At 40.9% G+C, this 15,893-nt stretch overlaps 1 protein-coding gene across 4 annotated transcripts; it reads right to left on the reverse strand.

Annotated features, from left to right (window-relative positions):
• Window positions 1-5,621: 5,621 nt before the first annotated feature.
• On the reverse strand, window positions 5,622-15,711 carry LOC114567952 (epsin-1). 4 transcript variants are annotated; one of them, XM_028597252.1, is made up of 11 exons: window positions 15,631-15,711; window positions 14,910-15,044; window positions 14,626-14,699; window positions 13,699-13,854; window positions 12,194-12,322; window positions 11,741-11,861; window positions 11,453-11,628; window positions 9,593-11,075; window positions 8,701-8,838; window positions 8,063-8,224; window positions 5,622-7,520 (listed from the first exon to the last, which is right to left on the reverse strand). In XM_028597252.1, exons 3-11 carry the CDS (start codon window positions 14,692-14,694, stop codon window positions 6,976-6,978), a joined length of 2,979 nt encoding a protein of 992 aa, XP_028453053.1. In that variant the 5' UTR covers window positions 14,695-14,699; window positions 14,910-15,044; window positions 15,631-15,711; the 3' UTR covers window positions 5,622-6,975. The 4 variants fall into 4 exon arrangements, with proteins under 4 accessions (XP_028453053.1, XP_028453051.1, XP_028453052.1 ...); XM_028597250.1 differs by having other exon boundaries at window positions 14,626-14,734; XM_028597251.1 differs by lacking the exon at window positions 14,910-15,044 and having other exon boundaries at window positions 14,626-14,734; window positions 15,631-15,689.
• Window positions 15,712-15,893: the final 182 nt, after the last annotated feature.

The raw sequence follows: 15,893 nt of genomic DNA on the forward strand, positions 1-15,893 counted from the left end.
GTTCTTCAACCTGCTCGTTCACCTTTCCAGGAGGTCCCAAGGGGAGTGATTAGTCCGGTATCTCAGGCCTACCTCTGAGCCTGGTAATCTCCTGGTAATCTTGCAGGGTTAGGTGGATGAGATTAATGACAACCGACTCTTATGCTTTCTTTGTCTGCACGACCACCTAAAAGTAAAGAAGGGAGACAGAGGCGATCATCGGGATTAAGAGATGAACAGTTGAGTCACCGTGTCTTTGTTCGAGTCATTGATGTTTCACTTCACTTTGCCATTCCTGTATGCCGTTACCTCAAAAACATTGTTTGGTCACTGGTCAAAAAACTTGAATCTGAATTATTTCAGTTTTGGGGTTTTCAAAGGATGTTTAAGACACAGAGGCTTGTAGGAAGTGTTTTGATTTCCAAATACCAATTTCAATTATGTTTCATAATGTGGGTTTATTTTGGATTCAGGTAACAGATGAGGCTGAGTGAGAATAAGGCAAAAAATTTGAATGCATGGGCAGTACTTTAACATCCAATAAACCCAGTAAACATAGCACTCAGACTCATTGTCATCTCTGTCCTTTTTTTTGGTCCTTTATTGATATTCTGCATCAGTGCACACTAGGTCTTCAATGTTTAAAGGTCCCATGACATGGTGCTCTTTGGATGCTTTTATATAGACCTCAGTGGTCCCCTAATACTGTATCTGAAGTCTCTTTTATATAGACCTTAGTGGTCCCCTAATACTGTATCTGAAGTCTCTTTTATATAGACCTTAGTGGTCCCCTAATACTGTATCTGAAGTCTCTTTTATATAGACCTTAGTGGTCCCCTAATACTGTATCTGAAGTCTCTTTTATATAGACCTTAGTGGTCCCCTAATACTGTATCTGAAGTCTCTTTTATATAGACCTTAGTGGTCCCCTAATACTGTATCTGAAGTCTCTTTTATATAGGCCTTAGTGGTCCCCTAATACTGGATCTGAAGTCTCTTTTATATAGACCTTAGTGGTCCCCTAATACTGTATCTGAAGTCTCTTTTATATAGACCTTAGTGGTCCCCTAATACTGTATCTGAAGTCTCTTTCCCAAAATTCAGTCTTGGTGCAGAATTACAGCCACTAGAGCCAGTCCCACAATGAGCTTTCCTTAGGATGTGCCATTTCTGTGTCTGTAGCAATTGAGGAGGAGAAAGGGGGGGGGGGGGGTGGGCAAGGTGGTGGAGGGGGGGGTGTGGCCTTGACCAACTGCCACTTTGCTCGTTTGAAAGCCATGATGTCTCTCTCTCATGGGTGGGCCAAATTCTCTGGGCGGGCAAAGCAGAGAAAGGGGAGGTAACCTTGCTCCTTATGACCTTATAAGGAGAAGATTCCAGATCGGCCCATCTGAGCTTTCATTTTCTCAAAGGCAGAGCAGGATACCCAGAGCTCGGTTTACACCTATCACCATTTCTAGCCACTGGGGGACCATAGGCAGGCTGGGGGAATGCATATTAATGTTAAAAAAGTGAAATTTTCATGCCATGGGACCTTTAAAGGCCCTGAACACACATACAGGTGTTTTCAATCAATGTGGCTGATTGGACCTCTTCGCAGGACTGTGTGGGTGTGGTTAGACTGATCAAGTGGCATCCTCCTGAGTCCCCTGTTAGTGTTGTTGCACCTGTTAGGGCGGGAAAAATGACAGCTTTATCATTCTTATTGGTAGAAAGAATTTTTGACCTAATAGACCTTTTTTACGGCAGACATGTTGACGTGTCATAGCAGGAAAAGCAAAGGTGTATTCAAAACCATTAATGATGGCTTCATTCCACTTAGGACAGGCCCTGGTGTTGTGCATGCTGACTCACTGAAATAGCTTACTGGGACACTTGATGGAATAGAGCCATCGTTAAGGTTATCAATTTCAGCTGTGTGCTTTTCCTACTATGACAAGTCAAAAATGTCTGCTGTGAAATAGGTCCATAAGTTCCCATCAAAGCTCTGACCAACCTTCAACCTGAGCAGTGTCTAAACAGCCAGAATATCTGAAAACAGAAGACGCTTTACAGGTGACTTGTCTGTCTTAAAAATATATATATAGATATAGTTAATAATGTCAGAAGGATGTCATTCTCCTTTTATCTTGTGCAATTTTTTCCGCATACAGCCCTCTGAATTTGTGGAACTATAATCTGTACAGTACACTGAAGCAGTTTTGGTAACTGTACATTTGTAGACGTAACGTCTCCACACACCTGTCCATGTTAACAATAGTTGACGGATTAACTAATGCCAGCAAACAGCTTTGAGACACACACTCAATGTACTATCCCAGCTAAGAGAACATTCTTTTTTTGTGATTTTAGTAGTTGTTTGAGTGATCGAAATTTCACTACAGAGACACTAAAACCATGGATATATATCCACACTTAAACTGCAGGAGATTCACAGGTAATAAAAGTAGAATACACACTCTATTGCTTTCCCTGTATCGGTATCCTCTCAGCATGATAAGCTGAAATCTTTGCCTTCATTGGAAAACTCCAGCTGCTGTTCACGCTCAACTTTGGATCAGTTCAACAAAATAAAAAAATAAATAACAAATTTAAATCTCAAACAAACATCTCGACTCACCGTGTTTGAGACTCTTTGTGTTTCCTTCGTCTCTCCTCGAACAGGAATTCGGTTTTCCTTCACCTTTTCCTCTGTGCTCATCACTTCCCTTCTCCGTCTTGGGTTAGTTTCCATCTGAAACACACCCAGATTTCTCTAATCCTCACAAGTCCATCTGTTACTTTCCCTCCCCTTTGCTTCATATGCAGTGTCTGTTCATCCACAGCTTTCTCTTTCCCTCTCTCTCTCTCTCTAGTTTTCTTCATCTATCCCCCTCTCACTCATAACCCCCTGACCTCCGCTCCTATAGTGATTAATCTGGTACGGTGGTGGAACAGCTTGGATTGAGATAAGTGTGATAGTGTTGGTGTTTTGAGGTCTCATGGTCCGGGCTGCTCTCTAAACTTCAACCCTTCTTAATAACACAAACCAGCATACAGCTGTACAGTATACACAGCAGCTGGCTTTAGGCAAAATCCATTACTTGAAAGTCGTTGGTTTGAATCTCTGATTGGAAAACAAGTGAGCCGCCAGGAACATCATGTTTGGAACAGTTTATTCCAACTTTGTAGGTTTTTCTTGCTTGAGTTAAGTTTGTTTGACTCTGTGAGAACGCCAGAGGCCTGAAACAAATGAATATGTTAACAAGTCCTGCAAACCATACGGCGATATACTGCCCTGCAAAGGCAAAAGACCTTAACTCGCCAGAGTGTGAAACTGAGAAAAAAGGCCTTTTTAGTGTCTTTGTTGTCTAGGCAAATGTATTATAGGTAGGACACTGGAAATCTGGCTATTACCTGTTTTAATAATAAGTCTGTAAATAAAATAAAAAATCTTGGGCTCAAACTTGACCTTTGACCCTTATTTGGAAGCAACTGTACTCTGCCTTATATATACTCTCTGTATTATCTGCCAACAAATAACAAATAATAATCAATATACTGTAGTTGATGTACCCAGCACCACAAGGAACTGAAATGAATAGAGAAAATCATTATAATGATAATCAAAATAATGATATTTTATCGATTTCAATATCCCTAGGAAATAATATAAGGTCCAAAAACATTTTATTTGACCAATATGCTAACCTATTTCATCAATCAATGTTAAGACTCAAGATATTTCTCCACATGATAAAGGAGGTCTTGAATAGCCCAACAATGACAATAACAAATTTTCGACCAAAGATGAAGTTACAGTTCATTCCTACACTCCAATACGACCTATAGGAGCGTTTCATAAATTAGCGCCCAAAGGGATGGCAGGAAATAACAAGAGTGTTTTTTACGTCTTCATATCTACAAACGTAATCCAAGAACATAACGGCTGTGTTTTAAAAAAACTATGTTCAGACACCAAAACTACTTAGGTTTAGAAAAGGTTTGGGGTGAAAATCAGAAAGGTTAGTTCACATTACTTAACTTCCAGCATGTTACAGAGAATGTGACGTAGTTGTTCCATAAAGTAAAACTTGCTGTTGAATTTTATTTTCAAAAACCCCGGTCTCTTGCTGCTTGAAAAAAAACAACTTATGAGGTTGTTTTTTAGGGGACAGTCTTAAATATTTATAGCCTGACAAGCCAAACCCACATCAAGATGTTGGGTCTGGAACTCACCATTGATGGGGCTCAATCCCTCTGCACGTAATAGGATAGAGCTACAACCAACCAGAGCAACGCTAGTTGATAGACTAAACTTTTGCTGTATCCAGTCAGCACAACTCTGAACACATCTTCCTTTTTTAAGAATGACTTGAGTGCCGTTCTTTGTTCTTTTCTCAAAGAAAAGCTGAACTTCAAGTCTTCCGGAGTCGCGGCCGAAGCAGTTTCGAAAGACCGCTGTTCGCCAACAACAGCAGCCATAAGCCCGCCCACCAACTCCATACACAATGTGATTGGCCCGGCCACAGTTTGGTTTTTCCAGCTCGCAAACCAATGGAAAGTTGCAAGACCCCCTGGCTGCAAATTACATTTGCTGCCGCTAGGGTGCGTCTAGATTTCTAGGCTAAAATATTTATATATAGCTCAAGCAATTAAATGCTGCATTTGTGTGGTGTCAGAATTATGAAAAACAATCCATGTGGGCGCACTCTCGAGTCAGAACAACTCGGGAGTCGGCGGTAAATATGGTACGACTTGCCGAGTTGAAAGTGATACTTGTGTAAATGCAACTAAGTACAATCTTTTAGGTTTAAATATACAAAATGTCTCCATAACTCCATTCTCAGTGTATGTGCACTGAAGGTTAATATGTAGTAAATTGATTACTTTATTAATTTATTTTTAAAAGTACTTAAAGCAGAATTCATTTTCCATAAGCAGGATATTCTTTATGCGGCATTATTGTATTATTTTGAAGTGATTTGCAAATGACAGTGGCATCAACTGGATGTATATGTAACGTTTCAGTGTTATGTCTTAATATGTGCATGTATTGCCCTCTTGTGGTGAGAGTAGGCCAGTTTTTATGGGTTGAAAGATAAAGTTGAGCTAATAAAGTTGAGCTAATAGAATAAACAAGAAGAAATTCAGTTCAAAAACAGTGTGAACATCATTGTTATACAGTAATATTGTATACTTTTATTTCTCAAATGTACTGTATACTGTCACAGTTTACAACACAGCTTTAAATTTGAATACACAGCAAAATAAATTAATTTATACAAAATTAAATCTGAGAAATAATAACAGTGTTATGGACTTGTTGCTCATCCTCATCTTTCTCTATTAACTATAACTCATCAAGTCCAAAAATACATGAAAGACACATACAGGCTCAGGAAACACAAAGACCGCTAAAAATTCAAAACTGAGTGACCTCCTAGAAGTCATTTCTGCCTTCACCTCTCAAACTATGGCTATTCCTGCTACTTTTTTTTAAGTCAAAACATGTCAAAAATGTATTTCCAGCCACAAGGAAGCAGCTGTTTGTAGATACAGCAATGCAGGGGTGTTGAAATATTTCATTTCGCACACACACACACACACACACGGACACGCGCACACACATTCAGACTGCATGCACATTAAAGAGATTGATATGTTCAAATTCGGTTTTTATTCAGACATTTCGGTTTCTTGTATAAGGCCTAGAGATACAGAGGAGACATGTTCAATTACACAACAAATCCAGAATGACTACAAACCTAAAACAGGGAAGAGAAAGCCACCATTGGTTACCGAGTTGATTGACAGTGCAGTTCTTGAACAGCCGTATCAGATTGAAGCCAATCATGCTTGAGATCACTTGTAATAAATACCATCAGGTCAACCCGCCTGATAGTGACACTGTAATGAAAGTGAACCTGAACTTTGTTGGAGGCCATTGCTGCATTTTGCATCAATAAATAATCAAGCAATAAATCAATCAATAAATAGATCAATAAATAGTTACTCATGATTGTAACACTCTAATATACAGCATATTTCAAGATTTATCTGTGATTACTTCTAGTATTTACATCAGCACAATATCACACACATACACACACACACACACACACACAAAGTCTGCCTTGTTCAAACACATACACACTTAATGATAACCTACAGGGACGTCTTTCCTTGATCAGTTCTGTCAATGTTTTACAGCTCAACACTCACATCCACAGTAATTCTTCAGGATTTCCACAGACACTCATATTTAGGTGCTCTCTGTTTCTCAGACTTGCATGAAAAGGAATACGACTGCTGGTCTAGCCAATAGATTTGTGTGCATTTCTGTAATACATTGTGTTGCATACATTTAAACCATGGCTATTATATTGATTGGGCATGTGTAGATCACAATGGGAGGGGTTCAATTAAAGGATCTGACAAGTTGTTTTGCATGTTTTAGCCTTGACAGGTTATATGCATGTAACTACTGCTCATTTTCCAAAAGAATATCATAAAGGGTTTATACCGTTTCCTACCTTCCAGACGGTCATTGATTTCAGCCCACCACATTTGTCAAATGAATGCTATTATTACAAGCTGGATCAGTTAGGAGCAGGCACTCTCACGACTGAATTATCGTCTCAGTATTTGGTCTTCTTTCTTGGTGCGTTCAGGGACATATGACATCTGAGCTTTGAGAGTCGGCTGCTGAAAAGCAACTTTAACACGAGACATGGCCAAATTTGCATCATCTTTTTCACAAGCCCTTCAATACGAGATCTTTTAAAAGTCCCTGCTTACGAAACTGAAATACATTTAAATTATATATTGTAAAATTGAGGGAAAATTATGATGGAAAATTCATGATGAGGGTAACTGAAAACCAATGGCTGCCTGGAGGTACATAATAAAGCAATCTAAATCTATGCTATGTTTTGGAAAATGTTTGCAACATATACATTTAAAAGGCTAAAACATAATACATGCATGTAACAGGAAAGTATACATGGCAAGGTGTCAGAACAGGAATGGATTGTTTTTGTTCAAGGTCTCATCCGACCCGCTGCCTGAGAGAAACTGTGGCTGGAAGGGGACTCCCCCGCCGCCCAGTGGAGTGGATCCTCCCAAGTGAGCCACTCCTGCTTGGTGATTTCCTCCATAGAAACTGGACTGACCCATTCCTGTTCCCAATGAGAGGGGGTTTGCCAAAGGATTCCCCACCGGGGGTCCAGAATGCACCATTCCCACTCCTCCAAAGGGGGGGTTCATGTTAAGGCCCATTTGTGGACTCCCTCCCACAGAAACGGATTGTACCATTCCAGTTCCTGTGAAGGGAGGAGCCACCTGAAGCATATTTAAGCCCATGGTATGGGACGGTAGCTGAAATAGGGGAGTTTCACTGGATGGATTAGCAGCTCCAAAAGTGGGAGAAGGTGCACCAAAGGAGGGAGCAAGGGTGGACCCAAAAGGACTGCAGTATGACGTTTCAGGAAGGAACCCCCCTGCAACAGTCCCTGATCTGACCACGGGGCCAGACGTCATGCCCCTGGCTTTGAAAGCGCCTGGGAAATTAGGAGTTATAGGAAGATGGAGGGATGAGGGGAAGGAGGGAGGGATGTACAGTTTGAAGTATTCCAGCAAAGAGAAAATTCACCGAAGCAGAGAGAGGGGTAAAAGGAGTTAAAATTCCTGCTGGCTAATATACACTAGTCTCTATACTGAACTTCAATAGGTCACCAATGCTCACACACACTTACACAACAACATCTATACACTATACAGCCACAGGGCAGGGGTGGTTAGGCAAAACACATAATCACAATACGCTTTTCCATACAAACCTATTGATAAATATTAATTTGTCACTCATACTTTCTCCGCCCTTCTCGCAGTCTCTCTCTCTCTCTGGACTTCAGCTGAACAGTAGTGGCAAACATTTCATCAGGGAGTTACTGATTTATAGTATTTCAGTGATTTTCAAGTCATTGAAGTTGACCATGCATCCGTTTGAATCAAGCGCACCACAAGTAAATCCACATGAAAACTCTGACTTTGTCAAAAATGGTACCGGTCACCGAGAGTGGAGCATTTTTTCTGTCCTTACCGATGGCTTGTGTCTGGGCGACGAGCTTGTTGACAAGGGGGCGCTGTTTGGGTTCGGGGTTAGAAGAAAATAGATTGTCCAGGTCAACAAGTGACGCCCCCGCAGAGCCCAGAAACAACGCAGTCTTTTCATGCAACTTCTCTTCCTGCGCCGTTTGCTTTCCTGCAATACAATAAAGGTCCAATTCTACTCTAAAAGGTGTTTTCTTTTGGGGACGGGTCAGGGAGGAAGAGAGAGCAAAGCGGAAGAGAAGTTTTAGTTGATTACGATTGTTAGCCAACTGCTGACTGATGGGAAGATGGAGGTGAAATGGGGAAAATGGAAGAAAACGGTCACACATGCAAAATGACCATTAAGTGTATATAAGAAAAGCATATATATTTCACACATAAACACAGATGCAGGCACACAAACAGTTAAGTTTTAGAGTCATTATTCTCAGCCGTTCACCAAGCAAGCTGTCATAGTCTTCTATTGATTCAGAACAAGCGGGCATTTTAGCAGAAGATTCAGATGATTTAATCAGAGAGGAGCATTTTATTGCTAAATACAAAAATGACGCAATGAGGTTTTGCTCTCGTCAATGATGGATGAGTCACAGAAATAAGCATTCAGACAGAGTGCAAAGTGAAATTTACCTGTCGCATTGTTGCTTGGTGCACCCCAAGGATCACTTTTTTTAGATGCACCGTCTCCAAAGGGGTCACTGGATGGGGAGGAGTCTAAGGGTGGAGCAGGTGAACCCCACGCGTCATCCGTGCTAACTAGAACTGCAGCTAAACAGGGAAATAAAGCAAAAAAGCTCAAACAGGACAAAACAACACTATACAGATAAGAGAAATACTTCAGTATAATGGCTTTGTTATGTAGTGTAGTGATACAATACTCTAAACATTAGGGTTCACTTATGAGCTTTTCAAAAGAGCTTTAAACCGTATCATACAGCCTTCACCATGTAATAGAAGTACTAGTATACAGAGGGAGATCGTAACCCCCCCATCTCTGTTCAAGGATGGTCTCTGGCGTTGGATGCAAATGGCCCTGCAATGACTAATGGTCAATAACTTTTGACATGTCCTTATGACAGTTTTCTGATGTTTACAGAAACTCTTAGTCAGGGCCCTTGCCATTTCATCGATACAGTGTTAAACAAAGCGGTTTCTAGTGATGCTTAATGGGAGGGCTACAACCTGAAAACAATATTTGAATCATAAGTCGTGACCTCGGTCGTTTCAGATTCTTCAAGTTGAGCGGTCGTTTTTTGTGGTTGTGAGTGCTCCTTGCTTTGACGCTGCTCAATCATACAATCATTACACTTTGTAACGCCAGTCAATCCGCTCAGTGAAGAGGTCAGAGACAGAAGATTCTGGTGACACAGTGGTTACGTCTTCCACAATATATGACCATTTTGTTATCAATTGATCGAGGTTGTGATGACACCTGAGAAAGCTAAAGAAGGCAATGGGATACGGAGGAAAAACTGAAGAAGTGAATTGAGGGTTTAGAAGCTTCGATTTGTTAGTTTCTTACCTGGGGCTCCCCATGGGTCATTGTCCAGTTTGGATGAATCTCCAAATGCATCAGAATGATCAATGGGTGAGGAGAGGCTTGTCCCGTCACCCCAGGGATCTCCGCTCTTTGTTTCCTTTGGAGCAGATGGCGGTCCCCAGGGATCTGACCCAGTGGCGAGTGGAGAACTAGCAGGGGCTCCCCACAAATCTGCACTGCCTTGGGGCGAGCTCACCGGAGGGGCATTGAAGGGATCGGAGGCATCACCTTTTGGTGGACTGGATGGCACTGTGAATGGGTCCTCTTTAGGGGCTGTTGTTGGTGCAGCGAAAGGGTCGTCTTTTGTAGGTTTGGACGGTGCAGTGAAAGGATCCTCTTTGGGGGGCGTTGTTGCTGCAGCAAAAGGGTCGTCGTTTGTAGGTTTGGACGGTGCAGCGAAAGGATCCTCTTTGGGCGGCGTTGTTGCTGCAGCGAAAGGGTCGTCGTTTGTAGGTTTGGACGGTGCAGAGAAAGGATCCTCTTTGGGTGGCGTTGTTGCTGCAGCAAAAGGGTCATCTTGGGAAAGTTTACTCGGTGCAGAGAAAGGATCTTCTTTAGGTGGCATTGTGGAGGATGTGAAGGGGTCGTCTTTAGATGATGCTGGGGCTGAAAATGGGTCTTCCTTAGGGGGTGTTGAAGCTGGTGCAGTGAATGGATCATCTATTGGGGTACTGAATGGGTCATCATTTGGGGCATTAAAAGGATCACCTTTTGGGGTGGTGAAAGGATCGCGCTTTGGAGCATTAAAATGATCATCCTTTGGGGCATTAAAAGGATCATCATTTAGGGTGCTAAAAGGATCATCCTTTGGAGCATTACATTTGTCATTCTTTGGAGCATTAAATGGATCATCTTTTGGAGCATTAAATGGATCATCTTTTGGAGCATTAAATGGATCATCTTTTGGGGTGTTGAATGGATCATTCTTTGGTGTGCTGAATGGATCATCTTTTGGGGCGTTGAATGGATCATCCTTTGGGGTGTTGAATGGATCATCCTTTGGGGTGTTGAATGGATCATTGTTAGACAAACTGAAGGGATCTGGTTTATCTTTTGGTGCAGCAAATGGATCCTCCTTGTCTTTGGGTGCATTGAAGGGGTCTGAACTATCTTTTGGGGTGTTGAATGGGTCATCTTTTGATGCACTAAAAGGATCAGGTTCATCTTTTGGTGCTGCAAAAGGATCTTCTCCATTCTTTGGGGCAGCAAATGAATTTTCACCCGTTTTTGGCGCTGAAAATGGATCTTCCTCAGTTTTGGCTGGAGGACCCCAAGGATCACTGCTAGCTTCTGTGTCAGGTTTTGCTGATGTGCCCCATGGATCTGTGGCCTCTTTAGGTTCTTCGGGGGCTCCCCATTGGTCTTCTTTCACCTCCTCTGCTTTCTCTCCTCCCCAGGCACCCCCTTTTGCGTCATTGCCTTTCCCGGCATCCTCCCATTTCAGCTCTTCTTCACTCAGTTTGGCCTAGGATATTACAATTGCAATATAAGAGGAGTTAACACACAGACTTAGTAATGGCATCATCAGTGGTGTAACTAAACCTGTACTGTTGAGATCAAACTGATTTGTTTAAGCAGAGTAATTAATTGCAATTAGTATTAGTTTGTGAACAACTCCGTAATCTCATTTTGAATGCTCCATTTTTTGATTGAAACTTTTGCCTTCAATGTTGTATAGAATGTCGAGTTTGTTGGGACTTTGTTAAAAGGGCTGTAAATATAACTGTTGAGGCTATGGTTTGTAGTGTTGTTCTCGAATGCATTATATTACACTGGTGTAAAGTGTTCAGACTATTGTGTCCACTTGCTAAAGCTCTGTACTGTACTTGCTATTTTACTTACCCTCCTCTCTGCTTCTTTCTTCTCAGCTTCCTGTTTAAGACGCTCCTCTTTGCGGGCAGCGAAGGAAGCGGCCAAGTCAGCCACTGAGGGTATGTTGTCTAAGGATGGAAGCCCTGAGGTCCCGGGAACGTAGACTGGCTTGTAGTTAGGATCCGTGACGGTGTCGGTGGATGAGGCTGGTTAGAAGGGGTGGAAAAGAGATTGAATGAGATGTGTGAGAGAGACAGACAAATAAAGAGAATTATACTAAAACAGTTCCAACAATGGGCATTTAGCAGAAGGGCTCACCAGCAGAACTTTTTGATGTCTTCTCTCTGGTCTTGAGGGCAAAGTCTCTCTCCTCCTTTAGTTTCTCATCATCCTCCATAAGAACAAGGACAACTTTTGCCTTCTCTCTCACATTTCCACCCTGGAACAGATATGCTTAGATTAGACTTTGATTTGACTATGGCCCTTTGCGCAGAATCCTATCTAAGGCTTAAAAAAAAAAAAAAAAAAAAAAAAAAGGGTACGAGTCTAAGTCTAAAAGTGTAAAGCATTGTTACTCTAGAAAGCTTTTGAAACAAGGGATTCTTACATTTGTTTGAGACACCAAACATGAATCTCAATCAGTTTTCATTCATTAAGTGTGAACTTAGTCTAGAGGTTAAAAGGTGTATGATGATATGAATATTACAGTACCAATAATGGATAACCATAATGCATCGCATGCAACCTTTAAATTGATACTAAAAGAGTCACCTGATCTTTGCCATCTTTTTCTACAAAGCGATACTCCGTGAGGGCTTTGACGATGTAGATGTTGTCTTTCATTTTCAGAAGCACACGATCGTCACCGGTCTTTAACAGGTACTCCAGCAGTGTCAGGGACTGGTATGAAAAAAAAAAAAAAGCATGGCAATGAACAAATATGTGTAACAAAAATGTTTATCTCTGAATCAAAAATAACCTAATTACAATAGCTTCCATACAAGTGTGGAATTCATAGGATAAAACAACAAACATGAAACTAAACTCACAGATTTGGTAGGAAAAGATAAACAATATGCAAAAGCTTAAAAAAAACACAATGCTAGCAGTGGACACTAGTGTAACTGATGTGCAAATACAAAGTCACATATGTGCTGCAGTTTATGTCTTTACTAAAGATCAGATAAATAAATCATATCATGTAATGCAATGCAATGGAACGGAGAGTGCTTTCACTTAATGGCAATGCATTTTAGTTGAGGTGGAACCTCAACAACAACAACAACAACAACAACAACAACAACGCAATGTTAAGATCTGAATCTTTTAAACTATGGGTATCCCTGTACATCTATTAGGGCTATGCAATGAATCAAATTTTAAATCGCGATTACGATTTCGGCTCCTAACGATCACAAAAACAAAAGTAATCGAACTTTTCACATTACGTTTTGCAAGTAAACTCTTATTTTGTCTTGTAGTTCAAACTGTTCTATTAAGGAAAATTTCACAGATCAAAGTCCTTTCACTGTTGATTGATCAATGAAATAACAACAAGGAGAAAAATAACAACGCAGCTCCAATTACTGGCCAAATGTACCGGGCAAAAAAAAATATTCTGTCCAAGCATCTCCTGTAATTTGGTGAACACATAAGACACCAAAGAGCAAGTATTATTTTAACTATATATAGAGGTATTCACCAGGGTTTTTTATATTCAAAAATTGCAACATCTTTTCAAAAGTCAAGGAGTAATCATGTTAAATAATTGTGATGTCAATATTGACCAAAATAATAGGGATTATAATTTTTCCCCATAATCGGGCAGCCCTAACATGTATATGACTCTAATAGAGAATATCCTGGTTTTGATCACATATTCTAACATTTCTTGCTAAATCAAAGGGTGGCATGAAATGCTAGGTAACAAAAAAAGATGGACTATGTATTTTTTGTCTGAGACCAGAGAAATGTTGATCATGTTGGTCAGAGCCTTTGTTTTTAAAAAATAAAGCTACGGATGATTCTTTGGGTGACCTTGTCAGCATGAATTAAATATAATTGATGAACACATCCATCTGAGACACCACAGAGGGGCCTGGTGCTACAGGTCCCATCAGCATTTACAAATAATGGGTGTCTTTGAAAATGTCCTGTTTCTATGCATACAGAGACATTTTAAGGTTGACATAACATCTGCAATATTAACTGTATGAAATGGCTTTTTAACTACAGTCTCGGTACATAATAAACTTATTGTGCATTGTTATGATTACCTTGTGGATGTGTCTCCAGTTCTTGTCGTCTTTCAGGCGCTTCCAGAGCATCGTCATGATCTCGTTGCAGGCCACCACATTGTAGGTCAGATCAGAGAGGTCTGCCATCTGAGTGCTGGATGGGCCCCATGGGTCATTAGATGTTGCCTCTCTCACCTGCAAAAGAAGCAAAGCAAGAAATGTCAAAAATATAAGGTTGCAGCCGTCCAAAGGTCAGATGCAAGCTTGTAACAAAAAAAGGCTCAAAGTTAGAAAACGTGGCACCAGTTACAGTGTAGCAAGCTTTCCTTGCCGTCATCTCATTTCATTTTAACAAAAATGATAAATAATCTGTTCTGCCAGGCTATTACAGATAATGTTTCATCAGATCAGCATGTTTGCCAGAAACGTATTCCCATATTTCCCTGGTTATAAAAATTGGACAGTTAGGATTTAAGATAACGGCTCACTGTGACTGAAGAGAACTGTATGAGTTTACTGCTGTAGATACTTTAAATTAATGGCTTGTTCTATTGAGCTTGCACCTCTTTAACTCAACTGACCCTTGGGTGGGAACATTCTTTGAAACTCATGTTGTATAGACAATAAATAGTTTAAAACCACAGAGCTGTATTTAAATGCCACATACTGTATATAATGTTGACTAACAGTGTGTATAAAATGATGCTCAATACGTCTAAAATGTGTCACTGGATATTAACAACTGCCCTCTTGTGCTAGTGACCTAGGTTTAAGGCATATGTTATTCCCATCTCTGTTGCCACTTTAACGTTTTCCTATCTAAGAAAGCAAAAACGTTCTAAAAATCCTAAAGAACTAAGAACTAAAGAATACGTTTCCTGCTGGAGGGAAAATGTAGCTGACTTATAATGGAAAATATTGCAGTTCACTTAGTTTCTCCATGCCCTCGAATTCAGTTTATTTTACCTTGACCTCAGCCTCAGAGTAGTTCTGGACCAGGTTCTTCAGCTGTCTGCGGAGCATAGAGGACGTCATGGTGTCTGGGGAGGGAGGTGGGGAATCAAACCACCGTGATCTGAATTCAGAAATAAACTTTTGAACAATATTGCATGCTTACAGAGTCAGCACAGAAAAGAAGAACACCCAAACATACACACATTCTTACACACAATTAAAACACACACACACACACACACACACACACACACACACACACACACACACACACACACACACACACACACACACACCTTTTCTAAAGTCAGGCTGTCAAAGATGTATTTTATGTTGCTTGAGTGCTGGTCTAGTGAGCGTACATCCTGCTGCTCTGTCTTCCCCCTGACTGCATTGACTTGACTCAGGCTGTCCGAAACCAGATCCTACAGCTGCAGGGAGGAACCAGTCGACATAAAAACGAGCTGAGGAATGGGTTGGCACTGAGTGACAATGGCAAGCTTACAATTATGAATGTGTGACTGCAAAGCTACACTAAAGGAGTGGCTACACCTGCTGTATGTGACAGGTCGTGTCAGTTTATCATAACCACTGCCACAAACACAGATCCTCATCTAAGTTAGCAATGTGGCTAAGCTACAAGCTAGTTAGCTGCCAGCATCCTGGTGTGAGAAAATATGAGCTAAAACCTCATTTATAGTGCACCTGGTTGATCAGTCTAAACCCCATCAACTGTAAATCGACGTGCTTGCAAGTAAGGTATCTGTGAGGATTCACACTTCGTGTTTTCAGGACCTCGGAGAGCGACTGAGGACGGCTAGCAGACGTCAATATGGCTAACGGTCATACGATGTTGTCAAGCCAGCTGGATTGAGCTTAAATATTAGACTTCAGCGATAAAATGAAGGGTCGTATTTCGAGAAACTGCCGCTGCTTTAAGTTCAATACATCACCAACTGGCCGCGCGTTATTTTGTGCACTAAATATAAGTATTTGCAGCAAAAATAAAAAACTAACCCTGAGTAGATCTTCAGGAATCTTCGAGGTTACGACACGACGACGGCTTCCGCTTCCGCAGTTTTCAGCACCAGCAAGTCCACGCCCCTTCACGATATATTTTTTTTTCAATTAAATACACAACTTTGTTAACCTGCTCTGCATCTTTTGAGATTACTTTTTTTTTTTTTAATAAATAGCGGAAACTTTCTTATTTTCCTATAAAATAAAAGTGTTCAGCAGTTTCACGAGAGTAAAGTGCCATTTGTGAGGCATTTCAACCA

This window comes from Perca flavescens, chromosome 14 (assembly GCF_004354835.1).
Source record: "Perca flavescens isolate YP-PL-M2 chromosome 14, PFLA_1.0, whole genome shotgun sequence".
NCBI classification, from domain to species: Eukaryota; Metazoa; Chordata; class Actinopteri; order Perciformes; family Percidae; genus Perca; species Perca flavescens.

What these genes read in the sequence shown, in the direction of transcription:
- LOC114567952 (XM_028597252.1), bottom strand. Translation starts at nt 14,694, where the DNA reads ATGACGTCCTCTATGCTCCGCAGACAGCTGAAGAACCTGGTCCAGAAC. An exon ending in AAAAAGATGGCAAAGATCAG is followed by an intron (nt 11,862 to 12,193) that starts GTGACTCTTTTA and finishes TATCTGTTCCAG; the next exon opens with GGTGGAAATGTGAGAGAGAA. An exon ending in GACATCAAAAAGTTCTGCTG is followed by an intron (nt 11,629 to 11,740) that starts GTGAGCCCTTCT and finishes CCTTCTAACCAG; the next exon opens with CCTCATCCACCGACACCGTC.